This window comes from Panthera uncia (assembly GCF_023721935.1).
Source record: "Panthera uncia isolate 11264 chromosome A1 unlocalized genomic scaffold, Puncia_PCG_1.0 HiC_scaffold_17, whole genome shotgun sequence".
In the NCBI taxonomy this organism is placed as follows: Eukaryota; Metazoa; Chordata; class Mammalia; order Carnivora; family Felidae; genus Panthera; species Panthera uncia.
In genome coordinates, this window is record NW_026057577.1 from 88,465,106 (window position 1) to 88,492,049 (window position 26,944).

Consider the following 26,944-nt stretch of genomic DNA (forward strand, 5'->3'; position numbering starts at 1 on the left):
ATATACACACACACACACACACACACACACACACACACATATACATATATATAAAAATATATGTAATTGGGGGGCCCTGTTCCTTGCACATTTTACAGTTACCTCATTTTTCCCATGTATGTATTTGAGAAAATGCTAATATATAGAGAAAAAAATGGTTCTTAAAGCTTAAATGTGTGGTTTTTTCCATTCCATTGGATTCACATTGGTTTGTAGCATTTAACATAACTAGTATGTTGTATTATATATATGTGTATACTGATTGAAATTTTTAACAGATTTGTACTTTTTTTAAAATGAAAGTTGCTAGTTCTGCTTGACCAAGTAGTGCAATCATTATTTTTTTTAATATTGTTGCTGATTTCAGAGGGATATTCACTAATAAATGTATGATGTATATCAAGTATTGCCCAAGCTGCCTTTGGCTACCTGTGTTCTTTTGGTGGGAAGTGGGGGTAATAATGTCGGTCTGAGAGTGGGTAGGGGATAGGGATAAGGTGGGCAGAAAAGACTGTTCTGTGCTGTGGCACCTTGGGGGTACCTCCTGATCAAGAAGGTCTGCCAAGCCAGGTTAGTGATGACATTGTGGGCCATCTGCTTCACACTCAAATTAGGCAGGATTCTGTTGACAAGTGGCAGAATTCCATCTAACTGGTTAAGGCACTTGTTGGTCTGTCATTTAAATTTTGGAGGTAGGTTCTGCCTCAAGCATGACTGAATCGGGCTCAGGCATAGTATAAGGAACCAAGACCTCCCCTCATTTTACAAGTTTGTTTTGAAGGAGCTGTTTCTGTGTGGTAGTTCTTGGTAGCTCTAGCTCCATTTCTTCTAGTTTAGCATAATTCCAGGGGAAAACCATTTTCCCCAAAATATTCTAATGGGATGGAGTCATTAGACGCAACTTGAATTATGAGTGCATCCCTGAGCCATTCGCTACCGTCTCAGGGAGCTACAACAGCATGATTGGCCTGGCTTGCATTACATACTCTCCCACCCACAGGCCCTACTTGGACTACGTGGACTTGAGTCCCTCATCCTCAGGCTCAGTGGGGACAAGGGGCTTGAGAACCACCCAAGAGACCAGGTTGGTAATGCAGTTGCATTCCTCTTACCCGTGATGGTGTATGGTGCTGCAGGGTTATCAGCTGACTTGTTAGCATGTCAAAGCAACATGGTCTGGAGCAGGAACAGTGGGCTGGGGTCAGGAGACCCAGGATCTGGTATCTGTGTGATGCCACTATCTGTAGCCTTGGTCAGGTCACTTTCCTTTCAGCTTCTGGATCATCTGCAAAATAAGGGACAATCAGTTGAGTGGTTCCCTATGTCCGTTTCAGAAAATGTGCTATGGGAGTGTGTGTGTGTGTGTGTGTGTGTGTGTGTGGCAGGGGGGGGGGGGGGGTTGGTTAAGAAGGGCTCTGTGGTTAAATAAGTTTGGGAAATTCCACACTAAAGGGTAACAGGAGTCTATATTGCAGGGCTTCTCTGAGCCTTGGCTATGCTGATGTGTTATAAGCTTCCAGGAAGTACTTCCTATGAGCAGTACTTCCTACATTTAGCTTGTTTGGCTACGGGCAATGTTCAAGTTGCATTTGCTGGAGTACACTGGGAAGTGCTGGACTAGACTAGTGGTAGCAACTGAGTTCCCAGGGCCCTAGTCTGAAGTCTAGGGAAGTTGCTACACTTTTTTCAATATTTCAAAAAACCTGTGGGGGAAAAAATAAAAACATGAACTTACCAGTTGATGCAAAAAAAATCAAAACAAACAAAAAAAAACACCAAAATTCAACAGTTATCATGATTAAAAAAAAAAAAAAAAAAACTCAGCAAGCTAGAAATAGAGGGTAATTTCAATGGGATAAATAACATATACAAAAAACCCAACAGCTAACCATATGTAATGGTGTGAAAGACTAGGTGCTTCCCCCTTGAGGTCAGGACTAGGCAAGGTTATCCACTCTTCACTACTTGTACTCAACATCATACAGAAAGTCCTAGCCAGCACACTGAGATATGGCAAGAAAAAGGAAATAATATTAAGCCTACAGATTGAAAAGAAAATTGTCCCTGTTTGGAAATTTGATAACCTATAAATTATCAAGATCTCATGGAGATTTTAAAAATCCCAAGGAATATACAAAAAAACTAGAAATGAATTCATCAAGTCATAGATTACAAGATGAATATACAAGAATCATATTCTACATAGTAACAATGAACACATGAGAATCAAAATTTGCAACACAATAGTACTATATAATCACTCAAGAGATATGAAACATATACATCTAACAAAACGTGTTATGAGATTTATATGTTGAAAATTACAAAACACTAGATGAAAGAAATCAAAGATCTACATAAATAGAGAAACATGTCATGTTCTTGGATTAGAAGACTTGGCAGTAGGAAGGATACTATTTCTTCCCATATTAACCTGTGAGTTTAATGCAATTCCTATCAAAATTCTGGCAGTTTGTTTTGAGATAGACATTCTTACTTCAACATGCATATGAAAAGGCAAAGAAATAAGTAGCAAAGACAACCTTGAAAAAACAAGAATAAAGTGAGAAGAATCACTCTACCTGATTTGAAGAGTTACTGAAGAGCCACATTAAAGCAATATGGTAGAGGGATAAACAAGTAGATCAATGGGACAGAATAAAGATCCTTGGAACAGACCCTGTACAAGTATGACCAACTAATTTTTGAGCATTCAATGAAGGATAGTCTTTTCAACAAATACTACTGGAATAGCTGAACATCCATAAAAAATAAAAAAGAATCTTGCCTTAAGTGACAACACAAAAATGAACTGAAAATGGATCATTGATTTAAAGGTAAAACATAAAGCTAGAAAACTTTTACAAGACAAGTGAAAATCTTCACTACGACCTAGGGCTTGGTGAAGAGATCTTAGACATGACACCAAACGCAATACATGAAAGGAGGAAAAAATGATAAATTGGACTTTACCAGAAATTAAATGCTTAATTTACAAGTAACATATCTGAAAAATGACTCATGTCAGATATATAAAGAACTTTTAAAACTCAAGACAATCCAATTAGAACATGGGCAAAAGACATGAAAGGACACATTGAGCAGAGGATATTTCATTTGTTCAACATCATAAGCTATTAGGGAAATGCAAATTCAACTACAATAAGATCATTACACACCTGTAAAAACAACAAAAATAATAAATAGTGACAATATCAAATTCTGGTAAGGATGCAGGGAAATTGGATTTCTCATACATTGCTCTCATACAGCCACTCGAATATAGTTTGGCAAGTTTTTTTTTTTTTTTAACATTTATTTTGATACAATCTATCATAAGTAAATAGAGGTTCCACTCTGCCACAGATGCATCTGTGAAGAGCCCTGTGCCATTCAACTGATGATCATCTAAATAGTGTCCCATCTTTTTATCTCAGTCACAGCACATACCTTCCATGTTATTTCTGTCCATTAATTGCTTCCAAATCCAGATGACCAATATAGTTCCTTATCCCTTAAGAAAGCTCAACATGATTGGTTCAGGCATTCCAGGATTTGCACCCCCTTAAATTGCAGGTAAATCATGAGAGGAATAACACTCCAGTGGGTGGCAAATTGGCTACCCTTGAAGAGCTATGCAGCCCCTGCTTGGCCTCTTTGCTCAGCTTCACCATGGCAACAGCCTGGCAGTTTCCTATAAAACTAAACATATACTTACTAAATGACCCAGCACTCCTGGGCATTTATCCCAGAAAAATGAAAACATGTCCACACAAAAGCACGTACACAAATGTTCACAGCTGCTTTCTTCGTAATAGGGGAACAACTTAAATATCCTTCGATGAGCAAATGGTTGAATTATGACCCATCCAGATCATGGAATACTACTTAGCAATAAAAGAAAGAAACTCAGGGAGCCTGGCTGGCTCAGTTGGTGGAGCTTGTGACTCTTGATCTCAAGGTCATGAGTTCAAGCCCCACACTGGGCGTAGAGCTCACTTAAGAAAAGAAACAAACTATTGATACATGCAACAACTTGGATGGGTCTCAAGGGAATTATACTGAGAGAAAAAAAGCCAATCACTAAGGTGACATATCTATCCATTTTTATAACATTATCAAAATGACAACATTAGAGAGATGGAGAATAGATTAGTGGTTGCCGGGGTTAGGGATGGTGGAATAAGGGTGTGTGTGTCTCACTTATAAAAGAGTAGCAGGGGTAAGATCTTTGTGGTAATGCAACAAAGATTGCTTCTTGATTATGGTGTGGTTACATGAATTTATACAAATGATAAAACTGGCAACTGCCCCCCCCCCCACACACACACATACACAAATATGTATATATAAAACTGGTGAAATCTGTGGATATTACCAATGTCAGTTTGCTGGTTTATATAAGATGTTATCATTGAGGGAAACTAAGGGTTAAATAAGACCTTTTTGTAATAGTTTTACAACTTCCCATAAATCTATATTTATTTCAAAATAAAAAGTAAAAAAAAAAGCCTGTGGGAAATGGATAAATTATGACATTATGAATCAGATTAAAATCCTATCATTTTTGTACTACACATAGAAAATCCTAAAGACTCTACCAAAAACTACTAAAAATAATAAAAGAATCAGTGACAGGATACAAAATTAACACCCAGAAATTGGTGGCGTTCCTATATGCTAATAATGAAGTAGAAGAAAGAGAAATTATGAAAACAATGCTATTTACAATTGCACCAAAAAGAACAAAATACCTAGGAATAAACTTAACCAAAGAGGTGAAAGAACTATCTCTGAAAACTATAAAACACAAATGAAAGAAATTGAAGATGACAAAAACAAATGGATTGGAAGAATATTAAAATTCCCATATTACCCAAAGTAATTTACAGATTCAATGCAATCCCTATCAAAATACCAACAACAGTTTTCTTTTTTTAACATTCTTTTTTAAATTTTTTAATTTTATTTTAATGTTTATTTATTTTTGAGAGAGAGAGGCAGAGACAGAGGGAGACACAGAATCCAAAACAGGCTCCAGGCTCTGAGCTGTCAAAACAGAGCCCGACGTGGGGCTCAAACTCACAAAACTGTGAGATCATGACCTGAGCCAAAGTCGGACGCCCAACTGACTGAGCCACCCAGGTGCCTCCTCTTCTTCCTCTTCTTCCTCTTCTTCCTCCTCCTCCTCCTCTGCTTCTTCTTCTTCTTCTTCTTCTTCTTCTTCTTCTTCTTCTTTTCTTTTTTTTTGTATTTTAAGAGAGTGAGAGAGTGAGCAGGGAGAGGGGAAGAGGGAGAGAGAAAGAATCTTAAACATGGGACTGGATCCCTCAACCTTGGGATCATGACCTGAGCTGAAATCAATAGTCAGACACTAAACCAACTGAGCCACCCAGGTGCCCCACCAACAGCACTTAAAAAAAACAAAACAAAACAAAACAAAACAAAAAACTAGAACAAATATTACCAAAATTTGTATGGAACCACAGAAGGCCCTGGATAGCCAAAGCAATCTTGAGAAGGAAGAACAAAGCTGGAGATATCACAAGTCCAGATTTCAAGATATAGTGCAAAGCTGTAGTAATGAAAACAGTATAGTGCTGGCACAAAAATAGACACATATTTTTCTCAGTGGAACAGAAGACCCCAGAAATAAACCCACAATTATATAGTCAATTAATCTATGACAAAGGAGGCAAGAACATACAATAGGGAAAAGACAGTCTCTTTAATAAATGGACAAACTGGACAGCTACATGCAAAAGAATGAAGTTAGACCACTTTCTAACACCATGTACAAAAATAAACTTGAAATAGATTCAAGAACTAAATATGAAACCTAAAACCACAGGGACACCTGGGTGGCTCAGTTGGTTGAGTGTCTGACTTTGACTCAGGTCATGGTCTCACAGCTTGTGGGTTCAAGACCCACATTGGGCTCTGTGCTGACAGCTCAGAGCCTGGAGCCTGTTCCAGATTCTGTGTCTCCGTCTTTTTCTGACCCCCCCCCCCCCCCGCCGCCATGCCCTCTCTGTCTCTGTCTCAGTCTCCCTCTCAAAAATAAACACTAAAAAAAGTTTTTTTTAAATACATAAAACAAAAGAAACCTAAAACCATAAAAAGCTAGAAGAGGAAACAGGCAGTAATTTTTCTGACATCAGCCATAGCAACAGTTTTTTAGATGTCTCCTGAGGCAAGGGAAACCAAAGCAAAAATAAACTATTGAGACCACATCAAAATAAAAAGCTTTTGTTCAGCAAAGGAAACCATCAACAAAATAAAAAGACAACCTACTGAATGGGAGAAGATATTTACAAATGATATATCTGATAAGGGGTTAATATCTAAAATATATAAACAACTTATACAACTCATCACAACAGCAACAACAGTAAAACTGAGTAAAAAATGGGCAGAGGACCTGAATAGACATTTTTCCAAAGACGACCTACAGATGACCAACAAACACATGAAAAGATGCTTAACATCACTAATCATCAAGGAAATGCGAATCAAAACTCCAATGAAGTATCACTTTACACCAGTTAGAAAGGCTAAAATCAAAATGACAAGAAACAAGTGTTGGCAAGAATTTGGAGAAAAAGGAACTGTTGGTGGGAATGTGAATTGGTACAGCCACCGTGGGAAACAATATGGATGGACCTAGAGGGTATCAGACTGAGTGAAATAAGTCAGACTGAGAAAGACAAATACCATAGGATTCCGCTCATAAATAGAATCTAAAAAAATGTATTAAAAATTATTAAAAAGCAGACCTATAAATACAGAGAACAAATTGATGGTTGCCATAGGAGGAGGTGGGTGGGTGGGGGTCCAGCAAAATGGGTAAAGGGGAGAGGGAGATACAGTCTTCCAGTTATGCAATGAATAAGTCACGGGAATAACAGGCACAGCATACAGAATACAGTGAATGATATTGTAATAGCAATGTAATGGAACAAGTGGTAGCTACATTTGTAGTGAACATAGCATAATGTATAAACTTGTCAAATCACTAAGTTGTACACCTGAAACTAATGTAACATTATACTCAAACAAAAAAGAAATTAAAAAAATTAAAAATCCTATCGTCTTGGAGCACCTGGTTGGTTCAGTTGGTAGAGCATTCGACTCATGATTTCAGGGTTGTGAGTTCAAGCACCATGTTGGGCGTAGAGCTTAAAGAACAAATAAATAAAATATTTTTTAAAATCCTATCCTCTTTGGGTTATAGTTTTGTTATTTGAAGGTGTGGCAGCAGGTGGCGGGGCAGTACGGTGGTAGGAGGTCATTCTGGTTTCCTCCCTTGTATCAAAAGCTCTGCCTGCCAGCAACTACAGCTATGCCTGGCCCATGGTAGCCATTCTTTGAAGAGTGAATGAATTGGCAGTAAAATGCATCTTTACTTTAATAATAGTTGGTAAAACTGGCAACATCCCTCCAAGGGGTACATGCCACAAGTTCTTGGAGGGAAAAAGGTGGAGCTCCAGGACCAGATGCTTTCTCACCACTTTGGCCTTGGCCTCAGTACCTCAGAATCCTTTGAGCTCAGCCTGTATACTGATGGGAAAAACGTCCTTCTCTGGGCACAGAGTGGGTAACAGCCTAGATACTGTATAAGGGAAGTTTAACTGCCACGGAGTCCTCAGCACCTTGTATGGTGCTTCCCATCTTGTTTGTGCTAAATAAAGTCATTCAACAAAACTGGCTGAGTGTTTCTGCCCAAAGCCACAAACTGTTCTAGGCAGTGACTGGGAACTCCAGTGAATGAGACCAAGTTCCTGCCTCCAGGAAGCTGGCATTCCAGAAGGAGAGCTAGACAATATACAAGTAAACAATAACTTCAAATTAGGGGCGCCTGGGTGGCTCAGTCAATTAAGTGTCTGATTTCAGGTTAGGTCATGATCTTGCAGTTCATGACTTCAAACCCCACACTGGGCTCTGTGCTGACAGCTCAGAGCCTGGAGCCTGCTGCAGTTTCTGTGTCTCCCTCTCTGCCCCTCCCCTGCTTGCACTCTGTCTCTCTCTCATTCTCTCACAAAAATTATTTTAAAATTTTAAATTCAAATTATCACAAGGGTCATGAAGAATTCAGGGGCAGGGGCACCCTGACATAGGGGAGGTCTCCCAGGGGAGGCGATGTTGAGATGAGACCTGAATGATGAACAGGAGCTAGTCAGGAGAAAAGCATTCCAGAAGGAGGGAACAGAATGTGCAGAAGCTCAGAGGCAGGAAGGAGTTTGGGCAAGAACACAGGATGAAGCTGAGGAGATGAAGTTGAAGAGAAGGGCAGGGGTCAGGTCCCAGAGGGCCTTATAAACCAGTGTTTCATTTGTTCCTCAGCTCCGAGTTGAGGTATATATTATCTTTGGTTTCTATATGAAGAAGCTGTGGCTCAGAGAGGCCCCAGTCTAAGTCCCAGGCCCAAGTAGAAAGTGGGAGAATCAGGATAGCCTGGTAGTCTTTCCACTCTGCATTCTCCAAGTCAGAGAACCCACTTCTGAAAAATCCTAACAGAGGCCTCCTTCAGCCTGTTTTCCCCTGCCACCTTACAACTTCCTGGATGCAACAGGAGATGGAAGCCCTCTGTCCCTCACACAGGTTCTTGGGAATGACAGCCGCAGAAGAGTCTTGGGTTTTTGTTTTATGAACGGGGAGACTGAAGTCAGACTGATTTCAGCCCTGAAGATAAACCTCCTTTGTCATTTCACTGGAAGATGGGTGATGACAGACGTTGAGGTTCCATGTTTGTCTTTCCCTCCTCTCACCTGTCTTCTCCAGCTTCCCTATGACACGGGTTGGAAGCAGAACCATTATCCCAATCTAATCTCACTCTCATCAGCCTCTGCGTGTCCCTCCTTCCTTCTAGCCACCCCCAGGTTCTCATGGTTTACCCAACATGCCATTTTCACCCCTGTGTGCTTGCTGTTTCCTCTGCTTAGAAGACTATTCACATTTCATTAAGTGCCCACCATGCTGCCGAGTTATCCCTCATGGGATCCTTCTTCTGATTTCTTTACTGTAAAACTGTTATTACTTCCCTCATAGTTCCTGCTGAAGAACCTGAGACTCAGATAGGGGAGAGGACTTTCCAGAGATTCCGGAGAGTTGGGATCAAGCCCAGGTCCATCTCCCCCTGCAGCCCTTGCCCTTGAGCCACACTATGTTGTCTCAAATGCTTGAACTCCTCTCCTCCTGGTAAGCACGCTCCTTTTCCAAAGCCCAGTTTGAATGTCCCATCCTCAAGTGAGCTTCCCCAGATCCCTCCCTCAAGTCAGAGAAGAACACACTTCTACTCTGCTTCCTCAGCACACCATGCAGACAGCTTTCCCCATATGCCTCACCTGTTACAATCAATCTGGTTGGCTGCCCATGTCTCTGCTTCACTAGACCAAAAGTCATCACATGCGCCAAATGCCCAGATCCTAGCAAAAGGGCAAGGACACAGTAGGCATCAGTGAGGGTTATCTGAACAGGTGATTGAATAAGTGAACAAATGAGCTGCTTGGAGGGAAAGCATATGGGAAGTTGACCCCAGTCCCAGGGCCCAGATGATTACACAGGCTTTGCCCTCTCTTTCCAGTGTCCAGCATAGTGAATTAACTGTTATCTCTCCCATTTCCAATTGTTTTTCTGCACGATGATACTTTGAACCACCACCACCCCGGCCTCCACAGTTCTGACAAGCTGGGGCAAACCTGTCGGCCTCCGCTGTTATTTCAACCTCAGATAAAGTCTCTGACAGAGAAGTGCATGCTGGGAAAGCCCTCCTAACAACAGAGGGCTCACTGCTGTTCAGTGCTCAACACAATGGCAGGTTGCTCAGCCAGAAATTAACCACATCTGCTGAGGGTGAATGGATTTATTTTAGCAAATGTATAAACATTTTATGTGATTTTAACCCAAGTATATCCGGGGGGGGGGGGGAAGCTGGAAGCAACTATGCCAAAATATTAATGTTAATAATTTTGGGTGATGGGACTACAAATAAGGGTTATTTTCTTCTTTATGCTTTTCTGCAATTTTTCAAAAGAAAAGGCTTTCCCCAATCTACTTGCCAATTATGTTTCTCCATCCCAAAGGTGGAAGTCCCAACATCCCATGGATGTCCTCTACCTCTAACAACACCTTTCCACCAACCCACCCTTTCTGAAACCTAGACCTCACCCTTTCTAAGATTTGGCTTTCAATTCTGGGACCTACCACATAGTCTTTCAACACATCAGTTTTTTTGGTTTTTTTCCCCCCCTTAAATTAGCTACAGTGGGTTTCCTGTTTGTTACCTGCAAGTAAAGATCTCTAATATAGGCACCAAAAGATAAGAGCTATGTGAGAAGATCCAGGGGTGTGCAGTTTCTATGTGTCTAAATTGATTTATATCTACACTCCTTGCCATGCCAGCACCTGTGTTATAATAAGCCAGACTCAGAGGAGTTTGAGAAATTGACAGCTTATCTTCTAAACCATTTATCTTGAGTGTTAGTTGTGTTAGTACAGCTTTAGGCAGGAAGTGCATTGGTGTGTTTAGGGAACAATCAAGAGATCTGTGTGGTTAATTAGTATGACCATGCAGGGTAACAGAAAAACAAAGCTGTAAAGAGGCCCCAGAGTTGAAGTCCCCAACTTCTAGGCTGAAGAGCTGGACTTTCATCTGGGACAAAGGGGGTGCAGAGAGATTCTGAATGCCTGCATGTGCCCTCTGTTTTCAGAAAGAAAACTGGCAGCAGTGAAGAAAATAGACTGGCGACAGGTCCTGGCTTTTCATATCTACTCCCACTGTATATTCTGGTCTCAATCTCATATGGACTCTGTTTTCCCAGAAAACCACCTAAGTCTTCCTATATTCTAGTCTGCACTCTTTAAAACAGCTATTTCAAATCAAAAGTCTTCTTAGACCTCTGACCCCACCATCTCCCCACAATCTGACAGAGTTACCGTCACATATGGACATTTTCAACTTCTGCCTTCAAATCTACAAATGCACTTTCTGCTCCCATCCTTCCTCTTAAGGCCAACCTTTCCACCATCCCAGGGACATCTTTCTCTGTTATCCTTTCTCTATGCACCTTCAACATTTTTCTCTAAAATCTCACTGCTTTTAACACTTACACATAATGAAGTCTCTCCTATGTTAAATAACCTTTCCTCATTCATAATGCTTCTCTGGCTTGTCCTATTTCCTCCAATACCTTCCACTGACAAATTTCATGAGAGCTGCCTACATTCCATCTTTCCACTTCATTTCCCATTCATTACTTCTGCCTTCTGATACTGTACTCTACTGAAATAGCACCTGTGAAGGTCACCAGGGACTGTTTTGTTCCTAAAATGCTGTTGTCAGAAATCTGGACACTCCATCACCCTCCGTATCTAATCAGCCTTCAGGACCTCCTTGGTTATTGTGCCTTCTACATACTTCTCATTTCCATCATTAACGCTTCTCTATCCCCACACCATTCCTAATCCAAGACTCAATCATATCACCTCTTAGTCTTGCCCCATCCCATCCAATCTCCCCACAGTGACAGAATCAGCTTTCTGAAACCCAAATCTGATGTGTCTCCCTTGCTTAAAGCCCCTCAATGGCCCTCAAGATAAAGTATGATTCCCTAACCTAATTCACATAATCTGACCCCCAGGTACCAGGTGGGGAACTTTTCTATTTACAAAGATCTTGTAAGACACCAATGAACATGGCAATTAGGAGGTTGCAGTTGACTATAAGAGATGGTCAGTGGGGATGGAAGTTCAATCAACAGGAGGTTAAGGAAGTGGAGGCTGGTTGTGCAAGCTATCTTGGCAGGAAAGGAGATAGGACTGGGACCTGTGGGTAAGGTAAGATTAAGGTTTTGCAAGGGAGGAGATGCCAAACATTTTTAGATGGAACATGAAGAGAGATTCAGGCAAATGAAAAGATAGTTGTAAAGGTTCTGGCAATGATGACACAAATCAGAGACTGAGCCCACACTGCTGGCAGGAGTATAAATAACTTTTCTGGACTATAATTTGGAAATCACACAATCATTTAAAAAAGTAAAATTTCCAACCTTTGATTCAGTAACTTCACTTCTGGGATTCTTCTTCCCTGAGAAAACAAGCATGGGTGTGTACACTTAGCTACAGGGATGATGTTTATCAGTCTGTACTTAGAAAAGCAAAACAGGGGTGCCTGGGTGGCTCGGTCGGTTAAGCGTCCGACTTCGGCTCAGGTCATGATCTCGCGGTCCATGAGTTCGAGCCCTGCGTCGGGCTCTGTGCTGACCGCTCAGAGCCTGGAGCCTGTTTTGGATTCTGCATCTCCCCCTCTCTCTGCCCCCCTCCCCCCCCCCCCCCGCCCCGCCATTTATGCTCTGTCTCTTTCTCAAAAATAAATAAACGTTTTAAAAAAAATTTTTTTTAAAGAAAAGCAAAACAAAAAAACCAAACCAAAACAAAACAAAAAACAACCTAAAATGTCGTAAGAGGATTTTGATCAGTTTATGGTACATCCATTCAGTGAAATGATGCATAGTCATTAAAAATATACAGATAAGATATGAAATGGAGAGAATACAATATTTACAATGCCATCCCATTTTTGTAGGAAAAAAATTGTTTTTATATGCAAAGTCTGGGAAGACATACATTGGAATATTAACAGTAGATACCTCCGGACAATGTGGTATTGTGAAGTTTTATTGTTTATTTGCACTTCCTAAAGTTTATCATGAATAGGAATACCTGAATAAAGAAAACAATTTATAAAATCACATACACACAGTGAGCCCATTTATATGAGTTTAAGAACAAACAAAACTTCTATGGTGAAAGAAGTCAGAGCAGTGGTTATCTCAGAGACGCTACAGACTGGGAAGACACACAAGAGAACTTTCTGAGGTAATTAAACATCCTGCATCTCGTTTTTGGTGTACACATAGGCAAAATTTTATCAAGCTGCGGATTTAAGATCTGGGCATTTTACTGTATGTAAATTATATCTCCTTCAAAAGAAAATACACCCACAAGACAGAAGGGAAAGAGGAAGCAGTTAACATCACAGAGCAATTTTGGGGTGAAAAAGGAAGATGATGAAGTTCTGTGACAAGATCTCAATTTTCTCAGGAAGTAGGCTGTTTTGTAATGGGCTGTGAGGAAGATGCAGGTGGGCTTGGATTGAGAAAGGGGACACAGTGGAGCAGTGCCTATGCAGTAGAAATGCGTGGGGAGTTTCCTAGGGCTGGATCATAGGAGTGGGCATCAATCCCCAGGGCTCCTCAGTTTACTGTGGTATATGCCAGGACTCTGCAGCTTAAGGAACAAGAGGAGAGAAACCAAATGGTTCAGTTTCACTTCGTTAATTGTGACAGCGCTGGACTGTCATAGAGAGGGGGTAAAAAGCCAACAGAATTCTAGCAGGGAGAACTGGGAGGAGTGGAGAGGGACAGAAAGGCCTTGATGGCAGAGTAGAGATAGCGGAGTGGGAGCACTAAAGGCTGTGGTCAGAAAGGGTTTAGTTTTGAGGTCCTGAGGGTGAAATAGTTCAAAGTGGAAGCCATGCTCAAAGCACAGCACAGCTGGGACGGACAGGAGCAAAGAAAGCAAACATTTACCAAGCATTCATCTTCCACCACCAGGCACTTCACAGGTTATCAGGCCATTTAAGCAGCACCTGAACTTTGCAAGGATGCACCACCATGATGTTTATAGATGAGGAAACGCCCTGAATCAGTCAGTCAGCAAGCAGCAGTTTCAAATCCAGATTGGACTCAAAGCCTCTACTACATTCAGCGGCTACACAAGTCAAATCATGAGCAATAGGACCAGAACTTTAGAGAACCCACATACGTAGATATAAGAGTCACCCAGGTTGCTGGTGGAGAGGAAAAGTATCAGTTGTCAACATCTGGGGGAATGTCCAGTAGCAACCAGAACAGGAAAAAGTAGCCCAAGCAGATGGCCCATGCTTTGGGAGCATTGTCCTGGAAGACAGTGCATCAGAGTGGCAGAAGAGAAATAGAGATCCATATCCTGGTTCAAAGATTCGAGAGAAAATGAGCAGTATTTGCTTAAGGGTTTTTTGAAGTGGTGTCTTCAAGGGAAAATCAGGTTTCAGCTTAAAGAAACCCGGGAGTTTGGGGCATGATTCCAAGAGTTACCAAGAAGGGCAGACAGAAGAGGGGAGGAGTAGGGTTGGGAGAGGGAGGATAGGCTCAGCACTGTGTTGGCAGGACCCGAAGTCATGAGGAAAAGACTTTGAGGGCTGGAGGCTCCACTGGGGTAAAAGCACATGGAGTTACAACTGCAACACCAGAAGCATGGCAAGGAAAAGTGTCAGGCATTACCTGATTGACCATAGGCAAAGCTTCAACTTAACCCCTCCGCTTTAACCTCTCCTCCCTTTATCTAGGTTGAATGGTTAGCAGTGGGCAAGCTACAGACTGTTTTGAAAACAGTAATAGGAGCTATTACTTACCAAACACCAATTGTATACCAGGTTAACTCTGCAGTAGCAATTCACTTAATCATGACTGCAGGGCTACAACCTACCCCTTTTTACAGATGATCAAACTGAAGCCTAGAGAGTTGAGGTTACTTGGCCAAAATCATGGCCACGGCCAGGATTTCGAACCAGGTGTATCTGGCATCAAAGTTCTAATCTTCCTTTACTCTGTTCATTGATGGCAAAAATTTTATACATAAGCTTCACAATCGTGAAGTGTTCATTTTTAAAAGTGGATTGACCTAAGGTGAACAAACTCTTCTTGCAGACTTACTAGACTGAGCAGAAGACGTTCTAGTTCAGAGGTACATTAAAAATAAAATGGAAGCCACACATCTTTGGATAAGCAACAGGGCAGATTCTGAAGGTAACAAGAATTCGTAGCTCACAGGAATAAGTTCTTTGCATGAAGTCAGACAGTGGGGGAGAAAAAGGCAAATAATTGAACCTAAAATTTCCTCTCGGAAATTAAAATACAAGGGTGTCTGGCTGGCTAAGTTGGTAGAGTGTGCAGCTCTCGATCTCGGTTGTAGGTTCAAGCCCCAAGTTGGGTGTGAAGTTTACTTAAAAAGAAAATTAAAAAAAAAAAAAAAAAAAAAAGAAAGAAAAAAATGAGAATACAAGCAACAATACCTTAGGAGGGGAGCTCCAATAATAGTCCAGACTTTGTCAGATCAAAGGTGACTCTTCTTTAGGGACTCATTCGCAAGGACGTAGATCTGTTCTAGCAGGAGACGTGACATCCCTTATGAAACTGACAGTTACAACTGCAAAAAAACATTCCTTCAAAACACACTGCCATGGAGAAAGGGAACAATGACACCTGTGTTGGGCCCTTCATATATATTTGATTTAATCTACAAACCCATTCCAAGATAGACAGTGTTAACTTCATTTACAGTTGGGGGAAACTAACGAACTTGTTTGAAGCCACAAAAGGCCAAATTTGAACCCATATCTATCTGCCCCTCCTACCTATCCACACTAAGTTGCCTCTTTTCACTGGAATGCACTACTGATTTATTTTAACTCCTTGCTTCTCTTTGATTCTCCCTTGCCTCTCAGCAATGCAATATCCTGTTCCCACCCCCATGGTTTCCCAAACTTTCCTTCATGAACACAGAAAATATCTACCACATCTCTCTTAAACAGAAAGACCCACAACTCATTATGAGATTTTGTTATAAAACATTTAATGTTAACCTACAATACAATGTAAACTTTTATGAAAAAAATTTAAAGTACACTAGATTTCTTCAGTAAATTATCACGTAACTATTCAGGCGCAGTACAAGTTGGGGCACTGCATCCTTTATGGATGGATTTCCTGTTGCTGCATTCCTCACAAGTCCTAAAAAAGCCATTTGTAAAGTGGAGCTCCTTGTTCAAGCACCAGATAATACTCCCCTGATTTTGCATTCTGGGGTTATCACTCCTTCCCACAGTCATTTTCTGAAACTTTTTCCTTGGCCTTGGCACCATTAGCAATTTTCATAAAGACTGCTCAGTTGAAGATTATAGGTTCTTCTTCTTCTTCTTTTTTTTTTTTTTAAGAGATAAATATTCTCCTCTGGCCATTTTTTATCCAACCATCATAGTGGAAGCAAGCAAGGACAAAGTATTTGCCGCAGGAAATTCTGTAGAAGTGGAAGAAAAGACCAGAGAGGCCCCACTGAGGCTGCAAAAATTCAACTGACTCCAATTGGAGGTCTTTGCTTGGTGATTTCCCATGGTTATTCAGCTGAATCTACTTCAGTTTGGGGCGTGCAGAACAAAACTTGAAACAGGTGTCTTCGTGAGGTTGACGACTTGCTGTTTGAACAGCTGAAATAACCAAAGGTGATTTGGAAATGAGCAACTGCTTGCAGATCATCAGCTTCTCAGTATTTTCTCCCTTGCAGGTCCCATTGAGTTCTCCGAGGTCCTTGGGAGTAACACACAGATTGTACTGACTTGAAGTGATAAAATGTGCATCCTTCATGGGGGAGGAAGGGAGATGGCACCAGGCAGCAGCCCTAGGGTCAGCAAGGAGACAGGAATGGGGTCTGAGCAAAGCAGGCCTGTTTTAACATGGACTAGGAAGGAACATGTGCTTCAGATAAAACTTCTTGAAACCTAAAGTAAATGAGTAGGCAATCCCAAGAGCTGTACCGACATAGACTTTTTCTTAATATTCTGGCATCTGACCTCCTTCACTGAACAAGTTTTGAAAGGGCAAGAGGCATAAAGTGCACACTGTAGAATAAGATGCAGACTGAATTAAGGAAAAAGATTTACAACTTTCCAAGGAAGCATAAGCGAGACAGTACACCCAAACTAGAGAAGGCCCATAATACCCTCCTCTCCTGTGTAAGGCTAGGGAAACAGCTATGAATTTGACAGGGAGTGAGGCTCTGAGTTAAGTGGAAGAATTCCTCTTTGCATGGTTGTCAGCAGGAAGCAGACGTCACATAAAGCTAAGTGGAGAATATGGTTTATCCTGGTATTCACTCCAGATACATTTTATACCAACAGACAGTGATCTTCTACTCATCTGGCCCTGAGGCAGCTAGGAGCAGAATTAAGTTTTCCTACAGATGGTGTTCTAGACACCTGTGCCAAGGCCACTGGGAAATTCCCAGGCTCCCCACCCTGTCCCATGGTGTTTATCCCAACCACTGAGGGTTGCAGAAAATAGAAGCCACATCACTGCTACCTATAAGAGTGGCCCTTAGATTTTAGGTAAGCAAGAGAGAACGCCTTTGGAGACTGCAAATCTACCAAGTTATGCTTTATTTTGATATGAACCCCCAGCCTCACAGCATGCTAGGAACTACAGTTACTTTGGTAGCTTGCTGTGTTACAAGTCTGCACCAGTCTAGCTGTAGAACACTTTGGAATATTTGCCAGCTCATGCTGGCATCTATTAATACATGGCCTAACCCATGTACCCATTACTAGAAACTCAACCACAGAAGAGACATCCAGAGGTTAAAAAACCCTATTACTTAAACAGAGCAATAGAGGGAGAGGATTAAAAACTGCCTCCAGCAAGTGGCTACATTAGAAACTAAAATGTGCCTTCCAACAACTTGGAAGTTCAGGAGTTTGGTCTTGGCTCCCCTCAAAGTCTCTAGTTCTAACCTTAAACCAGCACCATCATCACCACCACCACCACCACCACCACCACGACCACCACACTCCCACTGAGACAGGCAGGGCACTCTCATGGGGTTCTGCTGGTTCTACCATAGGCCCTGCTAGTCCTTTGGGAAGGCACCAAGCTTGGCAATTCAGGAAAGCTCAGGGATGGGCACGAAGAGCATGCATGTGTCAGAAGAGGAATGAAGAGCTGCTATCCTTTGGTTCAGATCCCATAATAACCACCTGGTACAGATTCCAAGGGAAAGCTGCAGTCATGTATATAGGTGAGTATACACGGGAGTTCACACCACACGTATGGGTATATCTGTCTATACATAGCCTTTGCAGGGCAATGAATCCAGATTTTCTCCCCAATACTCCAAGTGGGGCGCACAGGTGGCAAGAAAGGACAGCAAGAGTTGGACCAAAAAGAACAACCTCTCTGGGAATGTGAGAGGGACAATGGCAGAAATAAGCACAAACCAGCCCAGGGCACCTTTATTATACTCTTGTGGGCTAAGGAGCCCAGGGCATGAACTCATAGGCTTAAGAATTGGCTCTTTATCAAATAAAGTTAAGGGAAAAAAAAAAAACAACAAACACCTATGTCAGCCTCATTCCTTTGGTCATTACAAAGCAACAGAAAACATTTAAAAGTTATTCATAAATGGTGGGAAGTTCAAGGAACATCTCTGTTCTGTGCCTTCTCTTCCCTCTCTTCTCCGGTGGTGGGAGAAGCAAGTCCTCAAGAGATGCTTCAGTAGCTGGTTGATGGGGAGGTTTTTTTCACTTTTATTTTCCATAAAAGCAAGAATGAATGAGAACTAGTGAGAATGTCCCCTTCCCCAGCTGGGACAATGACTGGGTTGGAGGTGAAGAGTCTCCTTTCGTTGGAAGGTGCGTGGTGCAGAGGCAGTAGGGAAGGGTGGGCTTGCCGGCGGGAACATTCATTGCTGACCTCGCGCGCACACACAGGTGGTGACTCTTTTAGGCAGCATGGTTTCTGATCCTTCCTTAGGATGCAGCAGTCTTTTAAAAAAAATATTGTATTATAATAATAATAATATGAATTTCTCTCTCTTGTTTTTTTGTTTTTGTTTTTCCATTTCTTTTAGGGATTAGGGTAGGAGGGGAGAGGAAAAAAAATGTCATTCATCTGTAAGGTCCTGAACAAAGAGAACCTCTGTGTGGCTGAGTCCGGCCTCCTGCAGCGTGGGGGGGTTGGGCCACTCCTCTGAAGGGATGCAGGGCAGCACCCGCCGGGGAAAGTTGGCTTCAATCTGAAACTTTTCTGGGCTTTCTTTCAAGGAGAATAAGAAGTCGTGGATTACCTGCAGATCATACAGGAAAAGGGTGGTGAGAAAGACAAAGACAGACAACACAACTATGAAATCAAATATCCCTAGCTCTCTCCAGGATGACTCTGAGATATGAAGTAATCACATTACAGTGGCATTCTATTGTGAGGTCCTTCCATTTCACACAGCAAATACGTAGGGCAGTTCTTTGAAGAGATTACACAGCCAATGCCAGTCCTACTTCTGAACTGATTCATGGTTTGTTTTTTTTTGTTTTTTGACAACTTGTTTGCTATAAAGCTAAAAATTTTTTACTTAGAAATAATTAGAGGGGTGCCTGGGTGATTCAGTCAGTTAAGTGTATGACTCTTGATTTCAGCTCAGGTCACTAGATCAAGCCCTGCATTGGGCTTTGTGCTGACAGTGTGGAGCCTGCTTGGGGTTCTCTCTCTCCCTCTCTCTCTCTGTCCCTCCCCTGAGCACGCTTCTTGCTCTCAGAATAAATAAATAAGCTTAAAAAAACATAGGCGCCTGGGTGGCTCAGTCGGTTTAAAGTCCAACATTGGCTCAGGTCACAATCTCACAGTTTGTGGGTTCGAGCCCTGCATCCGGCTCTGCGCTAACAGCGTAGAGCCTGCTTCAGATCCTCTGTCTCCCTCTCTGCCCCCCGCTGCTGTGCGCGCGCATTCTCATGTGCGCTCTCTCAAAAATAAACATTAAGAAAAAAATCAGAGAGTTACAGAAACAGAAGTACAGAATTTTCTTTGAACCAGTTGAGAGCGAACTGCCAACCTGACGTCCCATCACCCCCAAAATACTTGTGCATGTCTTATAAATAGGACAATCTCCTACATAACCATAATAAAGCCCTCAAAAAAAAAAAAAAGCCAGGATATTAACTGGCACATTATTGTTGTAACATAATATATATTTATTATTAAAGTTTTCAAGTTTTGCTAGTTGCCTTTAATAGCAAAACGCATCAAGTTTAGGATTATGTGTTCCATTTCATCGTCACATCTTCTAAGCCTCCTCCTCTAGTCTGGAACAAATCCTCAATCTTTCCTTGACTTTCGTGACCTTTCACTTTTTAAAGATAACTGGTAACTTATTTTGCAGAATGTTTTCTCAATTTGTTTGCCTGATGTTTACTCATGATTAGATTCTAGATGTGTTCTTTGGAGGGCGTGTTACAGAAATGCTGCTGCATTCTACTAAATGCATCCTACGCAGTTGGAGCACAATTCCAATCTGCCCCAGTGCCTATAATGTGCACTTTGATCACTTCATTAAGGTGGTGATTGCCTCTCCACCGTCCAAATTCTTCTTCTCTTTGTAATTAAAGAGATTCTGTGGGGAGGTACTTTGAAACTGTAGACATAGTGTTCCTCAAACTTTCAACTTATTTATACTAACACAGAGTCATGATTTCCTACTTTAATAGGTTATAATGTTATAATATTCCTTTTAATGTTCAAATTGTTCTAGATGGAGTCAGAAGGAGTCCAATCAAGATGGCTTCTGTGTCTTTATGGCAAGTCTCATCATTTTTTGAATAATTCCTTGCCTTCTGGCACAGGGTATTCCAGGCTGATCTTGTATTTTCCTGCCCCAGCTCTGGAATCAGACATTTCTCCAAGGAGCCCTGGTTCTTCTTAATGGACAATGGTACTTAAAAGCCACGATCCAGGTGTTAGGTATGTTCATTGCTATTGGGGTGTTTCTGCTCCCAAGCACTCTCTGTGTAAAAAACTAGAGAATATGTGAATATACATACATACATTGAAATCTATATTTCTCTCTATATATGTACACAGAAAACCAGGAGTTTGCTTCCCCCTCCTCATCCAGTTCTGTCTTTAACACCCCACCCCACCACAGGCTACTCAGGCTCTGACTTCTGTGCACTCCTGTCCCCACATGTGGACACTCTCTTAATTTGGTCAAGATCTGACACACTCCATGTGGACCTGTCCTCTGTGAGAATGCCCTCCTCACCCTGCTGTGACTCTGATAAAATAAAAGTAAATTCTTAATGAGAAGTAAGGTGACATCAAGAAAACTCACATTACTAAAACCTAAAATGTGCGGTACCTATGGAATAAGCCACCTTTATCATCCCCAGTCTCTGGATGCCACACATTAAGAAGAGGCACACTGGATCCACTCTGTGGCCCACTTTATCTAGCATGCTACTTCTACCAAAAAAGTCTAAAGGATGTGTTGTGGAGGGCACTGCTAACCTCTTTCTTTCAGGTCAATCCCAAAGATCAGGAACACAACATTCAAGTTACCCTTACTATTTTGAGGGAAGTTACATCTCATAAGTTTGTTCTCTTCTGTGTGAAGCAGTCCTTTCTTCATGTGTTTTAAACTGACCTCTTTAGAGCTTTTAAGAGGCTGCATACTTCATACATAACATACATACTCTAGAATTTAAGGAGTAAATCCATGCTCTTCTCTAAATCCACTCATGATTTTATAAACTCCTCATATTTTAATCTATCAATCTCGATCATTTACAGTTCTTGTCTCTCTTTGCAATTTCCATTAACCCTCACTCTCTTTTTATCTTGAGTGCATCAGACATGTACCAAATATTACTGTTATGAACCCAACATGGGCTTGAGAAGGGTGAAACAATATTTTGTTTCCTTTTCAATCTGGTTTTAAAATACTTAATCTGGTACAAAATGGGCATTTTCTGTTTACCACTAACAATGGACATCACCTCCAGAGGTCACTTTTAGTTCTAACAGATAGAAAAATGAATCCTGAGTATAATTTGGATTCTAATAAGTATTTAACAGAAAGTCAGCTGCCACTTTTCTGCCACTCATGAGACCTGGAGATTTTTCTATAGTCTATCCTTTTTTATCTTAGCATTTTACTATTATCAATAGCTGAGCTTTGTGCAAATGAAGTGTTTCACTGAGCATTCACTCTCTGAGATTATTTACAAAGGGCAAAGCTCGCAGGAAGACCAAAGTCTGCAAGAGCACAAAAACACTATAAATCATTACTCGGTTATATGTTAAAAACTCCATGAATGTTGAAGGCCCATACCACCACCACACTTCTCCTTTACACTTCTTTCCCATCTCTGAGTCTTGTCCCCACCTATGACCAAGTATTTCTCTCAGTCTGAGGTTTTCGTTGTTTTTTTTAAAATAACTTTTACTGAGCACCTATTTAAGAGTCTTTAAGGATTCAATAGTTAACAAATGGGTTGGTTCCCCTTCTACCAGAAGCCTATTCTGTTCCACAATTCTAACAGATTTTCCTCCAAAACTCTCAAGAGAGTTAATTTTTGTTAGGTTTTTCACATACATAATGTGAGTTTGAGGAGTAGAAGCTCCACAGGGTTCAGGTGTACTATGATGTGAAAGTGAGCATGGTGACAAGCCAAAATCCATATGCAAACCATTGTTAGGAAACACATCAGGGGAAGGGAATGAACATTTAGTGACCACCTACTACATGGTATGTAGTATGTGAGGCTCATTCATATTATCCCAATTTAAAAATCAAAAGTTAGCGATGTGAGCACCTTCCCTCAATATAAATAAATGCATGAATGAGAGATAGAACAGGAAAATGAGAGAGCTGCTCACTTTTCTTTCGCCAGGATTCCTCCCAACTTTTTATCCTGCATTAGCGGAGTCTTACATTCCCTACTAGTCATAAGCTCCGTGAATTCCAGAACCATGTCTCACTCATCTGTATAATCCTTCGAGTGTCTAGAACAGTGACTGAGGTATCTTTAGTTTAAAGTTATCGGAGGGCAGACTATATTTCCATTTAACCGATGAGGTATCTGAGGCCCTGTAAAATACTCTGCAACTTGTCCAACGTTCTTTACTTAAACAGGAGAAATAATAAATATGCTACCCAGGTTCACTTGACTACAATGCATCCTCATTACTATTACATAGTTTATTCTTGACTACTTCGAGTGATCAAGGAAATGGCAGAATCTACTGTAGTTGGTAAATCTGGAAAGGCAACATACCAACTCTCAATATAAACAGAAACTTCCTTTTGGTTATAAATACCAAAACCAACAGTTAGCATTTGAGTCCTTACTAAGAGCCAAGCACAATGTTGAGCCCTTTACATATGAACTTAATCCTAACAACAATCCTATTAGAGAATACCTAGTATTATACCCATTTTATAGATGAAAAAATTGAATCAATGAAGTACACTGACCAAGAAAACACATCTCTAATCTTAGAAGCATGAAAATTTGATCCTCATTCTGTGAGACTCTAAGAGTCTCTGCTCTTAACTATTTCCCTACAGAATGACAAACACTATTTACCTTTAGATACCAAATATACAAGGCAGCCCCATAAAGTGAGGTTCCTGTGGACTAAATGGACAGGAATGGAAAGTGACAACTGCATGCAAACTGTACATGCATTTATATTCAGATGTGTAAGGTCAGTGGAGATAGAGTGAGGGGTTCTAGTGGGATCCTGAAGCCAATGTGAGCCAAGCAGCGTGGAAGAGCCTCCCACCTCAAATATACAAGTCTTTTGTGGAGCTTCTTGGTAAGGTACACTTTTTTCTCAGCAGAGCTCAAACACGATGAAAGAAAACCATAATAGCTGCTTTGAGTTGGCAGCTAGAACTGAAGGAACCCAATGGTTCATTGCACTCTTCTCTCTGTACACCCCTTCCTTTCCTGTTCATCAGCCCAGCAGATATGCCAACAACACTCTCAAGACTCTTCAAAAGCTTCCAAATCTATAGCCCAGACCCTACATACACTTTACACAACTTAGGCTGTCCTTACTGTTAGAGACTGTGAGAAGTGGAATCGTCTCTCTACTCGAGAATCATTGGGTAATTTGAAAATGATCTTGACACTCTCGGGGTCATCAGGGGAAGGCTCCGGGGGCAGGCACTCCAACTTCCTTTCCTTTTCCTCTTGTAAATTCTGTATAGACACAAAGCGAAATTGAGGCTATGGCTCCAATAGGGAAAACAGAAAACAGCAATACCATCACCACGTAGGTTTACTGTGAGGCCAGAAGAAAAATTAATGACTGATATCTAAGACAAACTTCTTGGGAAAAGTCAGAAACACCCAAATTCAAAGTAGGATTGCATCACATGTATTATTTATTAACTATGTGAGGGCATTTATCTGTCTATCCAAAAAAAGGCTTAAAAAATGGCTAAAAGGGGTGGCTGGGTGGCTCAGTCAGTTAAGCATCTGACTTCGGCTCAGGTCATGATCTCACGGTTCATGAGTTCAAGCCCCGCGTCAGGCTCTGTGCTGACAGCTCAGAGCTTGGAGCCTGCTTCACATTCTGTGTCTCCCTCTCTCTCTCTGCCCCTTCCCTGTTCATGCTCTGTCTCAAAAATAAATAAACATTAAAAAAAAAAAAAAAAAAAAAAAAAAAAAGAAAAAAATGGCTAAAAGACACTGGCTATAATCAAGTGGCAATACATGATGAAAGAAGATCACGAATGAAATGCCAAATTAGCTAACACTGGTGCTAAAAAAATAAAAACTGCTGTGAATTAACAGCATTTTGACTGCTTGTTATCCATTTATGCTTACTTTTCATGGAAGAGAGTTGTTTTGCCTTTTACTCACTGTTGTTTCTGTTTTAATAAACAAAAAAATTTTTTAAAACTACTTTTTGTGAAAATGCAGTAAATATAAAAATGACAAGGAGTGGGTAGCTGGCTAGCTCAATCAGTAGAGCATGCAACTCTTGATCATGAGTTCAAGCCCCACAATGCATGCAGAACTTAACTTACTTTAATAAAATGGCAAGGAGAATTAAAACACCCACAAATCCCATCATCTTCTAGTTTTTTTCCTTTCACACTTAAGACCACTTTGGGAATCACAAGGAGTAAAGACAGGTTCATTACCCGCCGACGTCTCTCCTCTGCCAACTTTTGTTGTTGTACTTCCTCTTCCTTCCGCCGTTTCCGTTCCCGCTCCTCCCGTTTCTTTCTTTCTTTCTCTTGGTCAGCCCTGAGAGAGGCCAGGTAGGCCTCATCCTGCTGTTGTCTCAGCACCTGGGTCTGGTTTCGTTCTTCCCTGTGGCCAAATCATAAGCACAGAAGGAAAAGAGCAATCTGTTTTTTCTTATATTGAAATTTTTGGGGGGTAAAAAGGTGACAATCTTGGTAGATGAGTATTTCATACTACCATAAAGGATTCCAAAGCAGAGCATGGCAGAATCTGAACAAGCCATCTTTTCCCCAGTTTAATTTGGCAAAAAAAGAACTGGCAAGCTTTTCAACTTCACAATTAAAACTATTCTGTTCCTCAATTCTAACGAATCAAACAGTATTATTGTTGAAAAGCAATCATCAAGATCATGTTTTACAAGTAATACCCTTTTGAGTTACTGCATTTTTGTATATACTGCTTTCATAAAACCAAAACCACATCCGTGGATCTCATAAGACTCAGAAAATGGAGAAATATCTTTGTTCAGAATTCTACTAAGAGAAAATATTGTAACGTTCTGGTGTATTTTCTATTTTCTCTCCCAAAAATTGTATATGTACATATACATAGGAGTGAGAGAGAGAGAGAGAGAGAGAGAGAGAGAAAGAGAGAGAGAGAGAGAGAGAGAGAGAGAGAGAGAGAGAGAGAAAGACCATAAAATTATAAGAAAATATACCAGAATATTAAAAGTTGTGGTAGGATTATGGGTGATTTTAAATTTCTTTTTTGTGCTTTTCTGTATTTTCAAAATTTTCTACAATTAACGTATAATACTTCTGTAATGGAAGGAAGGGTTTTAACAATTCCACGTATTTTATATTTAAGCTCCTTATATCATGGTTCAGCTATTTTAAATGACATGACATATATATTCTTGAGCCCAGACTCTTGTCTTTATTTCAATTCACATCTCCAGGAACAGATGATCTGATGGGAGAATTATTTAGGTCAAAGTACATAAATATTTTTTTTTTTTTAATTTTTTTTTTTTCAACGTTTTTTATTTATTTTTGGGACAGAGAGAGACAGAGCATGAACGGGGGAGGGGCAGAGAGAGAGGGAGACACAGAATCTGAAACAGGCTCCAGGCTCCGAGCCATCAGCCCAGAGCCTGACGCGGGGCTCGAACTCACAGACCGCGAGATCGTGACCTGGCTGAAGTCGGACGCTTAACCGACTGCGCCACCCAGGCGCCCCAATAAATATTTTAACACTAAATAGATAAGGTTTTCAAAGTTGCTTAAGACAGAGAAGTCAGGATCTATGGAGCCCTGGGTCAGCCACCCAAATTTACAGCTGGTTTCTGCTTGTTTAAGAGAGAAACTCCTCTGTACCTTTCAAGGCGTTCTGACACCAGGTAAGTCTGGTTTGCATCCATGATAAACGTCAACTGGTTAATAAGGTCATCGGGCTGAATGAGGCCTTCTAGCCGTCCCACCACAGTCATCCTCCGATCCTTCAGCATGATCATGGCCAGGAATGGATAGGTGTTCTCTCGTAAAGCCTGTGACACTGACACAAAGAAAAGCCAACAGATTAAGGGCAGCCCTCGGGAAGAACCAGATCAGCTCTTAGACTTTCCACCATGAGCAAGAGAGAACTGTTTTAATTCCACCTGGGAAAGAAAGGAGGTGTCATTTATTCTCTGCATACCTTTTTTTCCTCCTAGTTTCTTAACCTTTGTTGTTGGTATATTTTTGTGTCCCTATTTCCAGGTAATTTGATTAGAATAGGACAGACTTTTGTGGTGGGGTGGTTGTCATGATGATGCTAGGGAAGACTGCAGAGGTCAAGGACAGTGTCTTTTTGATAGGTAGGAAAGGATCTATAAAGAATCTGGCTACTGCTGAGCATAATTTTTCTCTATGTTGGGTATCAAGCCTAAAGCAAATAAGACTGCAAATCTCACTTTTATACTACTGGTGATCAACTCCTATCATCGTCTCTGCCTTTTCTTCCTCTTTTTTTTTTTTTTTTTTCCAACGTTTTTTTTTTTTATTTATTTTTGGGACAGAGAGAGACAGAGCATGAACGGGGGAGGGGCAGAGAGAGAGGGAGACA

General features: G+C 41.0%; 1 protein-coding gene and 1 pseudogene across 2 annotated transcripts in view; both read right to left on the reverse strand.

Annotated features, from left to right (window-relative positions):
• Positions 1–3,239: 3,239 nt before the first annotated feature.
• LOC125934986 (mitochondrial import receptor subunit TOM7 homolog) lies at positions 3,240–3,879 on the reverse strand (annotated as a pseudogene).
• An 11,768-nt stretch (positions 3,880–15,647) lies between these two features.
• FAF2 (Fas associated factor family member 2) overlaps positions 15,648–26,944 on the reverse strand; it is a 78,687-nt gene continuing 67,390 nt past the window's right edge. For both annotated transcript variants that reach the window (XM_049648636.1, XM_049648635.1), the window contains 4 exons: positions 26,218–26,395; positions 24,796–24,967; positions 23,702–23,845; positions 15,648–18,933 (listed from right to left, as the gene is read on the reverse strand). In XM_049648636.1, coding sequence (XP_049504593.1) covers positions 18,751–18,933; positions 23,702–23,845; positions 24,796–24,967; positions 26,218–26,395 — 677 coding nt within the window. In that variant the 3' untranslated portion in view covers positions 15,648–18,750. The remainder of the gene's footprint in view (positions 18,934–23,701; positions 23,846–24,795; positions 24,968–26,217; positions 26,396–26,944) is intronic.